The 14,520-nt window shown below is 46.5% G+C and overlaps 1 protein-coding gene across 1 annotated transcript in view; it reads left to right on the forward strand.

Annotated features, from left to right (window-relative positions):
• Positions 1-4,800: 4,800 nt before the first annotated feature.
• The window catches only part of R3HCC1 (R3H domain and coiled-coil containing 1), a gene marked incomplete at its 5' end in the record, with an annotated part of 28,278 nt that continues 18,558 nt past the window's right edge, over positions 4,801-14,520 (forward strand). The window contains one exon of the mRNA XM_080796294.1: positions 4,801-4,966. Within this exon, the coding sequence (XP_080652420.1) occupies positions 4,801-4,966 (166 nt within the window). The remainder of the gene's footprint in view (positions 4,967-14,520) is intronic.

Raw genomic sequence — 14,520 nt, forward strand, 5'->3', positions numbered from 1 at the left:
TGAGGACAAAGGGGATGATGTTAGTCTCTAAGGAATTTTGGAAGCAAGGTCTCCAGGACCTTGAGGGGCTAGCTATTGTTGGGAGAAAGGTTATCTATTACTAGTCTTGTGAGACCCTTTAGATGTATATCAGTGGGCCATATGCTTGGAAATGATTCGACACTGTCTTGAGACCTAGAGATAAGGTTTCACATTTCTCCTATCAAGTGTCCTTGTTAGTGAGATTTGGATTTAGAAGAAATTTAACTTTATTTAGGGCCTGAGGAACTGAGTTATCTGCCTCTGGAAGTTGTGCTATTGATAAGGTAACTTCTTTATTGTAAATCTCAAGGACATTTGTAAACCAAGGGAGACTCCTGCCTTGCAGGATTGTGATCCCTGCAAGTTAACGATTTGTTTCTCATTTATGGCAGTCAAGGGTGCCTGAGGAATGTCACACACATTTCCCAGGGGAGTGGGTGGAGAGGGGGTGCAAGGTGCCAGCTTTTGCTTTGTCCTCAGCCAGCCTCCTGCTCCCTCATCATAAGGGCCTATTCAGCCAGAGCGGCCCCACCCTGGTTGAACTGCCATTTTGTTGTAAAACTTAAGTTGCCCTTGCCCCCCCCCCCCGCAGGGGAACTTATTTAAAAGCAAGCCCAGGAAACCAGTCCCACATAACAAAGTCCAAATACAAGGGTGGGTCAGGCCAGGTGGAGGTTTTCAGTCCGTGGGGACGCATGCTGTCTCCTAGCTACCAAGGTGATGGGCTAGTTTCCATGGCTACTGTGGGGTGAATTGTAATTCAATTAGCTACCTGTGTGTGGCCACGCCCAACCACAGGGCCTTTGCTCTATAAAAGTTAGTCTGGAAAGCAGGGAGGGGTTGTCCTCAGTAAGGGGCTATCCCGACTGGTCTGTTTGATGGCCGGTCTGATTCTTGATCCTTGGCTTGTAATAAAGCTTTGCTTGACCTTCGCTTTGTATCAGTCTCGCTCCTTTAATCACGGACCCATTATTGGGGTACCCTGTTTTGGGGGATCCAACATTGGGGGCTCGTCCGGGATTAAACGATGAGAACTGAGCCTGCATTGGAATTTCTGGGTCTGAATTTGTCTGTCTGGTTGCGGAGCTCCAGGTATGGCCCACCAGGGTGAAGCTGGACACAGCCATGCTCCCCAGGGCTGGAGTGGATGCGGGGACGCCCCATCCCCTCTTCTGGTAGATCGTCTACGGGTCCAAGCCCCCGCTAGGCGGTCATCTGGGTCTCTAGGGGGCCAGGAAAACCCCCACCAGCGGGTGAGGGCCGCTGGGTCTGGTTCTGTTCTGTGGCTCGTCCCGGCGAGCGTCTGTAGGGGGCCGGATAACCCCTGCCTGTAGGGGCCGGGGAAACCCCCACCCGCGGCAGGCTCTGGATGAGGGCTGCTGGGTTTGCGGTTGTCTTTGTCTTGTCTTTTTGTTGTCTGCTGTGTTGTTTGTTGTGTTTGAAGGAATGGGGCAAGTAGAGTAAGGGGACTCTGACTTTCGTCTCTCCGTTTCTCCTGATAGATGTGGGGCTTTTCCCTCACGCATTTCGCGTGTTAAGGGCTATAACTGGAGCCAACTGGGGTTAGTCTAACTCTAGACAGAGACTTTAAGGAATATTCCAAGCAGCTGCCGAAACAAACTTTGTTTCGGGGACATTCCTCGCCTTCTCTGGCCTGACGTGGACTGCCTAGCCCCTCCCCCTTGCTGGCAGGAAAGCATGGCGTGTGCTTCTCTCTTGGAGCTGATGAGCTCTAGAACTGGGAACCCTTTCTCTGCCTTGTGGTGGCCCTTTGTTCTGTTCTTCACTGTTGGGAAACAAGAAGAGCGCCCCCTGGACCTAAGACCTAATACCCCCCTTCTCCGGATCTTCCTACCCGGGTCTCAGGTAAACATTGGAAGAGGAGTGGGCCCAGGTGGAATGGAAACCAGTATTTGAACTAAGTTAAGTTTGTTGTGTTAATTAGGATGAACGTGTCTTTTTAGTTAACAGTAGTAAATGTGAGACTAAAGAGTTTTTACTTAAAGTCAAATAAGCTCATGTTATTTGTTAAAATCTGTTAAAATCTGTTAGCAAAGAGATGACTAAACTGATGGTTAATTGTCTCAAAGTTTTAATGGGTAATTGTTAAAAAAGTAGCTTTCAAGGTCTTTGCTAACCTGAAACTTTAAACCACATGGGATAAAATGCTAGAGCGCTGGTTGCTGGAACTAGGTTTGTGCTTTTGAAATCTGTTGAAATTTGTCTGAGCTAGATCCATTCGTAAAAAATGGAAGGGGAGGGTATCCAACCTGTTTGAATCTGAAGAGTGCCTGACTGTGTGAATGTGTCTGTATGGCTCCACCGCTTCGGCTACGGAGTCCGAGTGGGCTGCACCCTGAGTCTCGCGGGGCATCATATGGCATTACCGTCATCTACTCCATGGAGTAGCCTGGTCTGGGGTTTACACAGACAGACTTTAGCTAAGACGCTCCTAAGTTCCCACGAGGGATGCGAGCAGGACAGTATCTGAAAGATCCCCCTCCCTTTGTCTGCGACATCATTTCCGATGGGAGGGAAACCCAGAAAACTTAGGAAAAAAGAGGAAAAACACTGGTATAAAAAATCTGGTTTTCTCCCTGTTTAGGTTAGTTGATCTGTAAATGGTTTTCTCTTTGCCTGCCCAGAGTTGTAAACGAGGTCTCTTTGACTCATAAGGCTTTTCCTTGATATGCTAAGCTACTCAGGGAGTACTGCTAAACCAAGGATAAATCTTTCCTTACATTTGGGTAACCGCCCTAAAGGAAATTCGTATGGAAGACCTCAGGACAAATACAGGTCTTTGATATGTTAAAATCTGGGAACTGAAATGGGTAAGAATTTCCAGAAGTAAAAGCTGCATTCGGACTAAACCAGAATTAGTAACATGGAACTAGATGAACCTAAGGAAATTGTAATGTTGTGTTTGTTAATGTGTTGTCTTATTTTAAACTTGACTGGTTCTGTAATGTTTGCTCCTCTAGACTAGGGAAACTTTTTCTTAAGTTATCTGTAACTTAGAGATGTAAAAGTACTCATTTGTAAACGAATCAAGGCATTCAACTTTTCTCTCTATCTGAACCCTCTGAAACCAAAAGGTCTTAGTAAGTGCTTTCTTCCGTGGCAGTCAGTCATTTGCATAAGTTCAAAAAGAATCTATTCTCCTTGTAACAGGACAGCATTGGAAACACTGGTTATTTTACCAAGGCTTTGACTGGGATGTCATATTTGAAAAGACTCAGATATGACCAGACAGTTTAAAGGAACTAAGGTTGACTTTATGAAACCTGGAGCCGTGAAGCCCTTTGGAACTGTTGGCCTGATACCTTGCTTACAGAGTTCCCAGCAGCCTTATCAGGCGAGTAAAGAATGTCACCCCCTGGCAGGGGCAGGACCTCAGGAACAGTAATTCGCCCAAATCAACAGGTATTGCAGGCATGTCTGATGGCAAGTATGTGGCTTGGCTTCTGGCCCGGAGATGCTACTAAAAGTTCAACCTAGAGATTCCTTATAAGAAGTTCCTTGGAAGGGGAGGTGAACCATGAGAGACTATGGACTCTGAAAAACAACCTGAGGGTTTTGAAGGGGTGGGGGGTGGGAGGTTGGGGGAACCAGGTGGTGGGTATTAGGGAGGGCACGGATTGCATGGAGCACTGGGTGTGGTGCAAAAACAATACTGTTACTCTGAAAAGAAATAAAAAATTAAAAAAAAAAAGTTCCAGCAAAGCAGATTCTAAAAGATCTATATAATCACTCACTGTTCTTGCTGAGCTTATGTAAATAATTAGGCCAAGTTTGTTGAAACTGGACTTGTTTTTCAAGTGACTCAGTCCTGATTTGGCTCTCTCTGGAAATGAGGGTTATTTTAGAGAGAAAAGGTAGTTTTAATAACACACCTTTATGGGTGTTAAATTCTAGATTTGGTTGTCTTTTAAAGTTTGTTTGCCTAAGATAGGCAACTTGAGGTAAACTTCAGAGAAGTTTCACGATAACTCGTGTAAATGATCTTGCTTTTTTCAGTCAGTCAGCCCCAGAGATAAGGAGGAAACTTCAGAAAACTGAAGGATTTGAAAGGAAGAATCTGACTGAGTTAATGGGAGTAGTGGAAATAGCCGCTGAGCACTGAGTCATGCTTGTGGGGGACAAGAGCTGTCTTACAGACTGCAGGAAAAGGGCATCAGGTGTCAGCAATGATAGCACAGCTTTGTCAGAGCCACGCCACTTATTTAGGCTTTGATCTCCAAGAGGGAGTTTCTTGGGACGGTGGGCTACTGCAGGCTGTGGATACCGCGGTTCACGGAGATGGCACGACCTCTCTACAAACCGACTAAAGGAGTTTTGACTCAGACTCTGGGGCCTTGGTAAAGGCCAGTTGCCTATCTTAGCAAAAAAGCTAGATCCAGTAGTGGCTGGGTTCCCCCCTTGCCTCTGCATAATTGCTGCCATGGCCCTCCTGGCAAGGATGGAAGCAAATTGACTTTGAGTCAAAATCTCATCTTGACCACCACCCACACTGTCGAGGGCCTTCTCCGGACTCCACCAGACCGGTGGATGACAAACGCCTGAGTGACGGGATATCAGGCCCTCCTCCTCAATGAACCAAAGGTGACCTTCCAGCTTCAGGCGGTGCTAAATCCAGCCACATTGCTACCAGAGGTGCTGGCTGACCACCCACATGACTGTGGAGAGGTCCTAACCCAGGTCACAGGAATAAGGCCGGATCTTAGAGACATTTCCCTCCCGGATGCAGAAATGATTCTGTTCACAGACGGGAGTAGCTACATGGTCGATGGAAAGAGGTATGTGGGGGCTGCCGTGGTTTCCCCTGAGCAGGAACTCCAGACAACAGCCCTGCCACACAGAACCTCGGTGCAAAAAGCGGAGCTGATTGCACTCACCAAGGCACTACAGATAGCCAAGGGTAAGACCGCCAACATCTATATGGATGGTAGGCTGGGTAGAGGCTTTTTTTTTGCTAAACATGAGATGGCAGGAGTGGTAGCTGTTATGCCCCAATAATGGGTCCATGATTAAAGGAGCGAGACTGATATAAAGCGAAGGTCAAGCAAAGCTTTATTTCATGCCAAGCATCAAGAATCAGACCGAACGTTCGGGGCCGCACCTCTTACAAGAGAGGGTGACCCTTCTCTGTTTCACAGTCTAGCTTTTAAGGGCAAAGGCCATGCGGTTGGGCCTGGCCACGCACAGGTGACCAATTGAATTACAATTTACCCTAGTAGACATTTGAATCAGCCTATTACACCTTGATTAGGATTGGTGCCAAAAGGGTTCCCAAAGGGCGGGGGCCCATACTTCTTGGTAGCTAGGGAGACAGTATGCAACCCCCTACTGATCAGATGTCTCCACCTGGCCTGACCCACCTTTGTATCTGGGCTTTGGTACCTGGAGCTCGTTTCCGGGACTTGTTTTTAAGTGAATCCCCTGGGGGAAGGGGAGCAGGGACAGTTTAAGGGTTAAACAACAAGGTTTTTGTTTAACCTCAATGAAAGCCTCTTCCTAAAATATAAAAATATAAAAAAGGTCCTTAGAGTAGCCAAAAAGGCTACTAGAGGTTTGGGTTACCTCTTGTGATTGGGTCAGACAATGGCCCTGCATTTGTGAGTTCAGTCTCACAGGCATTGGCCAAGGCCGTGGGCGCTAATTGGAAACTACATTGTGCCTACGGGCCCCAGAGCTCTGGGCAAGGAGAGAGAATGAACCGGACTCTCAAAGAGACTTTGGCAGAGCTAATTCTGGACACTGATGGTGGATGGGTGGAATCTCCTTCCCTTCGCTCTCCTCAGGGTGTGATGTACACCCAGCTTAAACAAGGAGACCCCACCCCCTGCTCTGTCCTCGGCTACAAGAGGTTGGCCTAGCAGTAATGACTGATCAGTCGGTACTCCAGTCACTGCAGGCATTGCAGTCTGTCTTGGAAGGAGCCGCATCCTCGCCAACCCAGGGACTTGGTTTGGATGCGCTGCCGCTAAGTGGGAGGCTTGGAGCCTCACTGGAAGGGACCGTTTGCTGTCATCCCGACCACCCCCACGGCTGTGAAAGTAGAAGGCATCGGGGCCTGGATTCACGCAGGTCATGTCAAACGAGCCAAGGATGAGGACGCCCCCCAGAGGTGGATGCTGCTACCAGTGGACCCCAACGATCGTGGACTGAAGCTAAGACTCAAAAGACAAATGAGTTCATTGCATTCATTATTGCTTCTATTGTTAAAGTATAGGTGGGAAATATAGACAATAAGGGCTTGATATGTTATTTCTAGAAAAGATGGGGCTCTGCGTACCCCTAGGAGAGAAAAGCTGTCTCTGGGTAAATCACTCTGGAATCATTAAAACAGTCTGGCAGCTGTTAAAGGGACATAGAACTGGCTGAAAAGTCAAAGATTTGACTAATCTCCAAAGAAAAGGGGGGAATGTAAGGGCCTATTCAGCCAGAGCGGCCCCACCCTGGTTGAACTGCCATTTTGTTGTAAAACTTAACTTGCTTTTGCTCCCCCCCCCCTCCCCGGGAACTTACTTAAAAGCAAGCCCAGGAAACCAGTCCCAGGTAACAAAGTCCAAATACGAGTGTGGGTGGGGCCAAGTAGAGGTATTCAGTCAGTGGGGAAGCACACTGTCTCCTAGCTACCAAGGTGATGGGCTAGTTTCTATGGCTATTGTGGGGTAAATTGCAATTCAATTAGCCACCTGTGTGTGGCCACGCCCAACCACATGGCCTTTGCTCTATAAAAGTTAGTCTGGGATAAAAATACATTATATGTTTATTAAAATAAAAAAATTTAAAAAAATAATAAAGATACAGAAAACAAACAAACAAACAAAAAGTTAGTCTGGAAAGCAGGGAGGGGTTGTCCTCAGTAAGGGGCGACCCGGACTGGTCTGTTTGATGGCTGGTCTGATTCTTGATGCAAGCTTGGTGTGAAATAAAGCTTTGCCTGACCTTTGCTTTGTATCCGTCTCACTCCTTTAATCACGCACCCATTATTGGGGGTACCCTGTTTTGGGGGGACCCAACAATTCTAACAGAGTGGGATCAACTCAGATATCAAGTAGACCAAAAATTAAGAGGCCGTGGAAGATTTGAAGCACACAGCATGCTTGATCCAATGGCAGTATCTTCAACTCTGTATACAATGATCAGAAACTATTCATTTTTGGGGTGCCTGGGTGACTCAGTTAAGCAGCTGCCTTCAGCTCAGGTCGTGGTCCCACGGTCCTGGGATCCCAGCCCTGTGTCTGGCTCCTGCTCAGCAGGGAGCCTGCTTCCTTTCCCTCTGCCCCTTCTCCTCGTTCATAGTCTCTCTCTCAAATAAATAAATAAAAATTTTTTAAAAAAGAAACTATTCATTTTTTTAAAGTTTTATTTATTTAAGTAATCTCTACACCCAGTGGTAGGGCTTGAACTCATGACCTTGAGATCAAGAGTCCTGCACGCCTCTGACAGAGCCAGTCAGGAACTCTGAGGCTATTCCTTTTTTACGTATACACAGAATATTTACAAAAGCTGACTGTGTACTAGGACACAAAACAAGTCACAAAAAAGACCAAAAGATCAGAATCATATTTATATTCTCCGATCACGATACAATTAAGTTAGATATGTACAGAAATGGGTTATTTCTTTTTTTTAGTGGGAATATTTTTATTTTATGTGCAATGGGTTGGCATTAAGGTAGGTGTCTTGGATGATGCACTAAAGGAGGTTCACTTAATCCAACGTAATGAAGCCTCTGTCTTCTGCGTACTGACAGAAATATTGGCAGCACATACTGAGGCCATAATTCTGGATCAGACCGTGCTATTTTGAGCAGACATGGCAAAAAAACAAGAAGCCGGGTGCCTGGGTGGCTCAGTGGGTTAAACTTTTGTCTTCGGCTCGGTCATGATCTCGGGGTCCTGGGATCGAGTCCCACATCAGGCTCTCTGCTTGGCAGGGAGCCTGCTTCCTCTCTCTGCCTGCCTGACTCTCTGCCTACTTGTGCTCTCTCTGTGTCAAACAAATAAATAAAATCTTAAATAAATAAACAAAATTTAAAATGCTCTGTCTGCTGCAACAAGGCAAAAGAAATGGGTTAATTTAAAGAAGACATACATTTGGCCATTATGAAATATTCCTGAATAACCCCAGTCTCAGAGAATAAATTATATTAGAAAGTAGAAAATGAGGGCACCTGGGTGGCTCAGTCATTAAGCCTCTGTCTTCGGCTTGGGTCATGATCCCAGGGTCCTAAGATTGTGCCCCACATCGGGTTCCCTGCTCCGCGGGAAGACTGCTTCTTCCTCTCCCACACCCCTGCTTGTGTTCCTGCTCTCGCTGTCTCTCTCTCTGTCAAATAAGTAAATAAAATCTTAAAAAAATAAAAAAGTAGAAAATGGGTAGCCACATCGGCCTCCCTCACTGACCCTGAACCTGCCAAAAATGCTCCCACATCAGTGTCTTTGTCCACGCTCTCCTCTCGACATACTAAGATGCATGTAATGGGGCTAAAGAGATACTTAGGGGACAATTTATATTTGTACATGCTAGTATTGAAAAACGAAGAGAAAAAACTGAAAATCAATGAGCCACTAAAAATCTCAGCGAACCTACTAGCAAAATATCTTCTAAAAAATTTCCTGCATTACCAACTTTGCTTTATCGTCATTTTTCAAGGGTGATTGAATATCAGAAAATCTAATATCATTTGCCACCAAGCCACCAGATACGGTTGGGTACGTTGTCCCAGAGCTGCCAGCAGTCCAAGTATCTAGTAAGACCAGGAGCCAAACCAGAAGTCACGGGCAGGCCTTTATTTACTTCGTGTAAGCAGGAGGCGACAGGAAAGGATGTTGGCTTCCACGAAGTCTTGTTTTCCCTCCACGAAACAGCAGCGAGTGAAGGTTAGCTGAATCAGTGAAGTGGGGAAGGGAATTGTCTCATGGCTCAGGGAGCCACCAACAAAAGCTCTCACTGTTTGATGGAGCTGGAAACAAGGGGGAGTGTAGGGGGAAGGGCTAGAGGCAGTGGCATCTGCCAGTGTCTGAGCTGACCCCGCTGCTCCCCCAGCAAAAACTCCTGGGCTAGGAATGCAGGTACTGCCGGTGTATGTGAGAGCATGGCTGGGCTAGGGAGCTGAGCCCTCAATGGTGGCTGCCTCCAGGTGGCAATGTACAGGCTGGGCATCAAAGTCTCTTAGGAAGGCAGCTTCCCCACTCCCACCCGCACCCCCTGAGGGCTGCCAGGCAAAGCCTTCACACTTGCCAGCCGTCAGGCCTGAAGCATCACACATAGGCTTTGGCCTGGAGCCAGACTCCTCATAGGGTATAGCCTCTGTGTGGGCTGAAGGGGGCTGAAATTCAGTTCCAGCTTTGCTGCCAAGCTGTGGGCCCTGGCATGGGGCTGTGTCTACCTGAAGGAAGATACGCAAAGCTACCATATGGGCTCCTGACAGCCCCACCCACATGAACAGATTAAAGTAGATCTCATCACGTCTTCAATAGCCACAGAAGAGGCATGTGATAAAATTCCACACTCATCTATGATTTATTAAAGTGAATAAACTAGAGACTAGCAGGAAATTTCCTTAACCTAGTGAAGTGTCTGTGTCCAAATGTCCTCTTCTAAGGGTACCAGCATGTTAGATTAGGGCCGAGCCTACAGATTTTAACTGAAGCACATCTTTAAAAACCCTAGCTCCGTGGGGCACCTGGGTGGCTCAGTTGGTTGGGCATCTGCCTTCGGCTTGGGTCTTGATCCCGGGGTCCTGGGACCAAGCCCCGCATCGCATCGGGCTCCCTGCTCAGCGGGAAGCCTGCTTCTCCCTCTCCTGCTCTCCCTGCTTGTGTTCCCTCTCTTGCTGTGTCTCTCTCTGTCAAATAAATAAAATCTTAAAAAAGAAAAAGAGCCCCAGCTCCAAATGCAGTCACATACTGAGGTTTCAAGGACTAGGACTTCGACATGGAATTTGGAGGGACACAATAGGGATAGGACGTGGGTGTCAGAAGAGGCCAGTTTGCAGAGGTACGTGGGAGACAGTGCCCGCAGGTTCCCAAGGGCTTGGGGTCAGGTGGGAAGGAAAGGGAGGGTAAGAGATGACTGGCCTTGAACAAGAGGGCAGCTGCTGCTCTGATGTGGAAACCAGGGGAGGAATAAACTCGAGGCTTGGTCCCAGACGGAGCCCTGAGGCGTTCTAGCTTCCAGAGACTAGGAGAAGTGGAGCCCAGAAGAAGGAGGAAGCCAGAAACCTGTACTGTCTTGGAAACCGAAAGAGAACCAGCAAGTTCTATTGATTCTGCCCTTTCATGTCTTTCTCATTTGAGGCAGAGAGAGAGAGAGAGAAGCAGGCTTCCCGCTGAGCGGGGGGCCCGATGTGGGGCTCCATTCCAGGACCCTGGGATCACGACCTCAGCGGAAGGCAGACGCCTAACCGCCTGAGCCACCCAGAGTGCCCCTACGCTTTGCCTTCTGGTGAACTCCTGACTTCTACTCCAACTTGACCTCTACCCTGATTCCACCAGCAGAGGGAGCTTCCCACTCCAGGTGTGGGCCCAAGAGGATGCATTTTCAACAGATAGGATCGAAACAATAAAACCCAGTCTGTTTTTATTATCACCATGTGCTGGCCATTCTAGTGGGTAATAAATACTTTCCTGAAAAAATAATGTATTGGTCTAAGTTCGGAATAATGACTGTGGTTATGTAAGCTTCAAAGGGAACATATTTATTATTACCTTTAGTAAACCTTATACTTGGAAGCTAATTTAGGGAGTTCACAGTGATATAGTGAGCTGCTACACATTTGTTTTGAAAGTAAGTTCTTGGGGGTGTCTGGATGGCCCAGTCAGGTGAGCGACTGACTCTTCCACTCAGGTCATGATCTCAGGGTCCTGAGAGTGACCTCAGTGCTCAGCAAGGATTCTCTCTCTCCCTCTCCCTCAGCTCTCGCCTCCTGCACCCCTCCCCCGCCCCCGCCCCAGCCCCCGTGGGCACACGCACACAAGCACTTTCTACAATAAATAAATCTTTTTTTTATTTTTATTTTTTTTTTAAGATTTTATTTATTTATTTGTCAGAGAGAGAGAGAGGGAGAGAGAACGAACGAGCACAGGCAGGCAGAGTGGCAGGCAGAGGCAGAGGGAGAAGCAGGCTCCCTGCTGAGCAAGGAGCCCGATGCGGGACTCGATCCCAGGACGCCGGGATCATGACCCGAGCCGAAGGCAGCTGCTTAACCAACTGAGCCACCCAGGCGTCCCAAATAAATCTTTTTTTTAAAAGTAAGTTTTTAATAGCTTAGAATCTTTAAAACTCATTTTAGGTACAGTTCATGTCTTCAATCATTATGATATTACAAATTCCTGTGTTTAAACGGTAGGTTCAAAATTGACCAGGATAGCATAGCAATTGTAAATACAAAAGAAAGAGTATGAGTTACAGTAATTATGTCATTTTAATTATGACCACTTGGAGTTTTACTTGTGTCTAGAATTTAAAACACTGAAAGAATACAAAGTGTTTGGTGTATTTTTGTTTGGTAAGTGCAAATTTTAGTTCATGCACGATATATTTTACCAGATTTGAATATCCCTAAATTGAAGTTTATTCTTTTTTTTTTAAGTGTTTTTTTTTAAAGATTTTATTTATTTATTTGACAGACAAATCACAAGTAGGCAGAGAGCAGGAGAAGCAGGCTCCCCGCTGAGCAGAGAGCCCGATGTGGGGCTCGATCCCAGGACCCTGAGATCATGACCTGAGCCAAAGGCAGAGAGGCTTAACCCACTGAGCCACCCAGGCGCCCCAAGTTTATTCTTTTTTAAATGGGAATTGTTGCTAAGCTAACGAACGAATCAAGACAATAATGATTATTACCGATTACTATGTGAGTGTTAACAAAAATAATTTTGTTGTCTAGAGGAGGAAGATACTTATAAATGATCCACTCCCCAGGTATCCAATATGCTGATTATGAAGCCAGAATGCTTAATATTTCATCTTTGAATATATATATATATAAGGACAAAGTTTAGTACCTCCTGGGGTGCTTTCTATCCTTGCAGTTTGTGAACTGGGTAAGGAAAAAAATAATCCATTTTTTTCTGGCCAGTACAGAGGGACAATGAGGAACATACCAGATGAAATATGGCAGTCTTCACAGTCAGTCAGCTGATGGCTCCGTCTGTATTTTCACAGAAATGGCTCACATGTAGAGTTTCATTTTACTGAGTTTCTTTGAATATTTTCTTTTTCCAAAGTCGTAGAAAGGAGTGACTTCCTAATTATTCTTTCTTGAGCCCATAAAGGGGTATTAGGGAGTGAATGGCGGAGCTGGGCTCCAGGCCTCCCAGCCCAGCTTGAGCCCAGACAGGTCACACCTACATCTTAGAGTCCAGGCCTTATGGGCTGAATTGTGTTTGCTCAAAATTCCCGTGTTGAAGGCCTAACCAGCAGGATCTCAGAATGTGGCTGTATTTGGATGTAGGGCCTTTAAAGTGGTGAGTAAATGAAAATGAGGCTCTTGGGGGAGGCCCTAATCCAGTGTGGCTGATGTCCTTCTAAGATGAGATCTGGACATACAAAGAGACACCGGGGGCCCACGTGCACAGAGGGACAACCAGGTGAAGAAGCCAGAGACCAGCCACATTGCAAGCCAAAGAGAGAGGTCCCAGAGGAAACCATCCCGGCTAGCACCTTGATCTTGGAATTCCAGCTCCTGGAACTGCAGGGGGAAAAAAACAAAAGTGTGTTAAAGCCACACAGTCTGAAGTGTTTTGTGCCGTAGCAAACTAACACATAAGGCATTTGTTTGAACTGAGGGCTCCCCAGCTGAAAGTGTTGGGAAATTACTAGAATAGGGGAGAGAGTGCAGACTCAGACCATTCCTCTGGGTTTGAATCCCGGCTTTGCTTTCTTGTAGCAGAGCAATGGGATGGGCCATGGACTGAATGCTGGGGGCCCAGTTTTATGTCTGTAGTGTGGAAGTGATAACCACTACTCGGTATTTCAGCAGGGATGACACGGGATAACGTATGGAAAGTGCGAAACCCACTGTGGGAGCCGAGTAAATGAGGCTGCTGAGCCAAAGGCTTTCCCGCTGCCTTAGCTCATGTAAGTGAGATCCTGCCCAAGCTGACTACATTGGGGAGAGCTGGAAGTCTGTGGATTTTGCAATTAAGGGAAGGTCGTTTTAAAAATGTTTGCTCAGTTAAGTTTTAAGAAATTTTGCTTAGTGTTACTTTGAATGGTTGGGAAGATCGAGAAATAAGTGTCTTTTCTCTGCTTATAAAAATAGCATATGTTTATACATATACTGTGGAAATACACATATTCTACAGATATATTTTAGAAAATTTGCATGAAAGGTTTAGGAGTCTAGAGAAGAAAACAACTCATAATAAAACCGCTCAGGGACAACCACTTCCCACATTTTAGTATATTTTCTTTCCTTTTTTTTTTTTTTCCTGTTGTCTTTTTCTAAATCGAGGACATCAACTTTGTGCCCTGTTCTTTCATTGAACTTTTAAGCATGGGCACTTCCTGTGCCATTCCAAAGACTTAACATCCATTCTTTCCTCCCGTCCTTTAAGGCCCATGGCTGCTATAGGGGCTGTTGTGAAGTAGCATTTGAACTGGGGAAAACGGATCTGGGTTTGGGGGGCTGTGCAAACACTAGCATTCAGTCTTCCTAAGGAGTCCCTGGCAGGAGCTTGGAGGCTGAGATGATGACGGGCCTGAGCCCCGCAGCCCACCAGTGAGACACACCCCTCCCCCCCATTCCCCATTGAGGTTCCTGTTACCCTGGCCCTTTAAGAAGGGAGCTAGAACTTGGGCTAGCCAGACAAGTGTTCTCCTAGCTACTGAAGGACAACAAACAGCTTCAGAGTTTGGGGCTGGGGTGGGGACCCTCCACAGCAGGGGATGGTGTACATGGAGACCTATCAGGTAGAGCAGGGTCTAAGGGTGGGTCTCTCTGTCCTTTCTCTCCAGCCTCCCCACCCCTGCCTTCCTCTGCCCTTCTGTTAGCATTCCCACTTCCTCTGCTCCAAATGATCTTCATTTCTGGAGACAGTTCCTGCTTATTAAGACTTTCTTAGTGGATCTTGAAATTTTCTGTGGGAAAAAAATATTCTGCAAATGATGATACTTTGTTGGATCTCATCAAATTTCCAACCTTTCCAGTTTTCTTTCTTATGTCCAAATTGCTTTTGCTAGGACCTCTAGAAAAAAATGGTAAAAAAGGCGTTGCGGAAGGGTGCCTGGCTGGCTTAATCTGTAGAGCATGGGACTCTTGCTCTTTCGGGGTTGTGAGTTCAAACCCCATGTTGGGTGTGGAGATTACTTAAAAATAAATAAAATCTTTTTTGTTTGTTTGTTTTAAGATTTATTTATTTATCTGACAGACAGAGATCACAAGTAGGCGGAGAGGCAGGCAGAGAGAGATGGGGAAGCAGGCTCCTCGCTAGCAGAGAGCCCGATGCGGGGCTCAATCCCAGGACCCTGGAATCATGACCTGAG

The sequence above is a fragment of the Martes martes genome (assembly GCF_963455335.1).
Source record: "Martes martes genome assembly, chromosome: 2".
In the NCBI taxonomy this organism is placed as follows: domain Eukaryota; kingdom Metazoa; phylum Chordata; class Mammalia; order Carnivora; family Mustelidae; genus Martes; species Martes martes.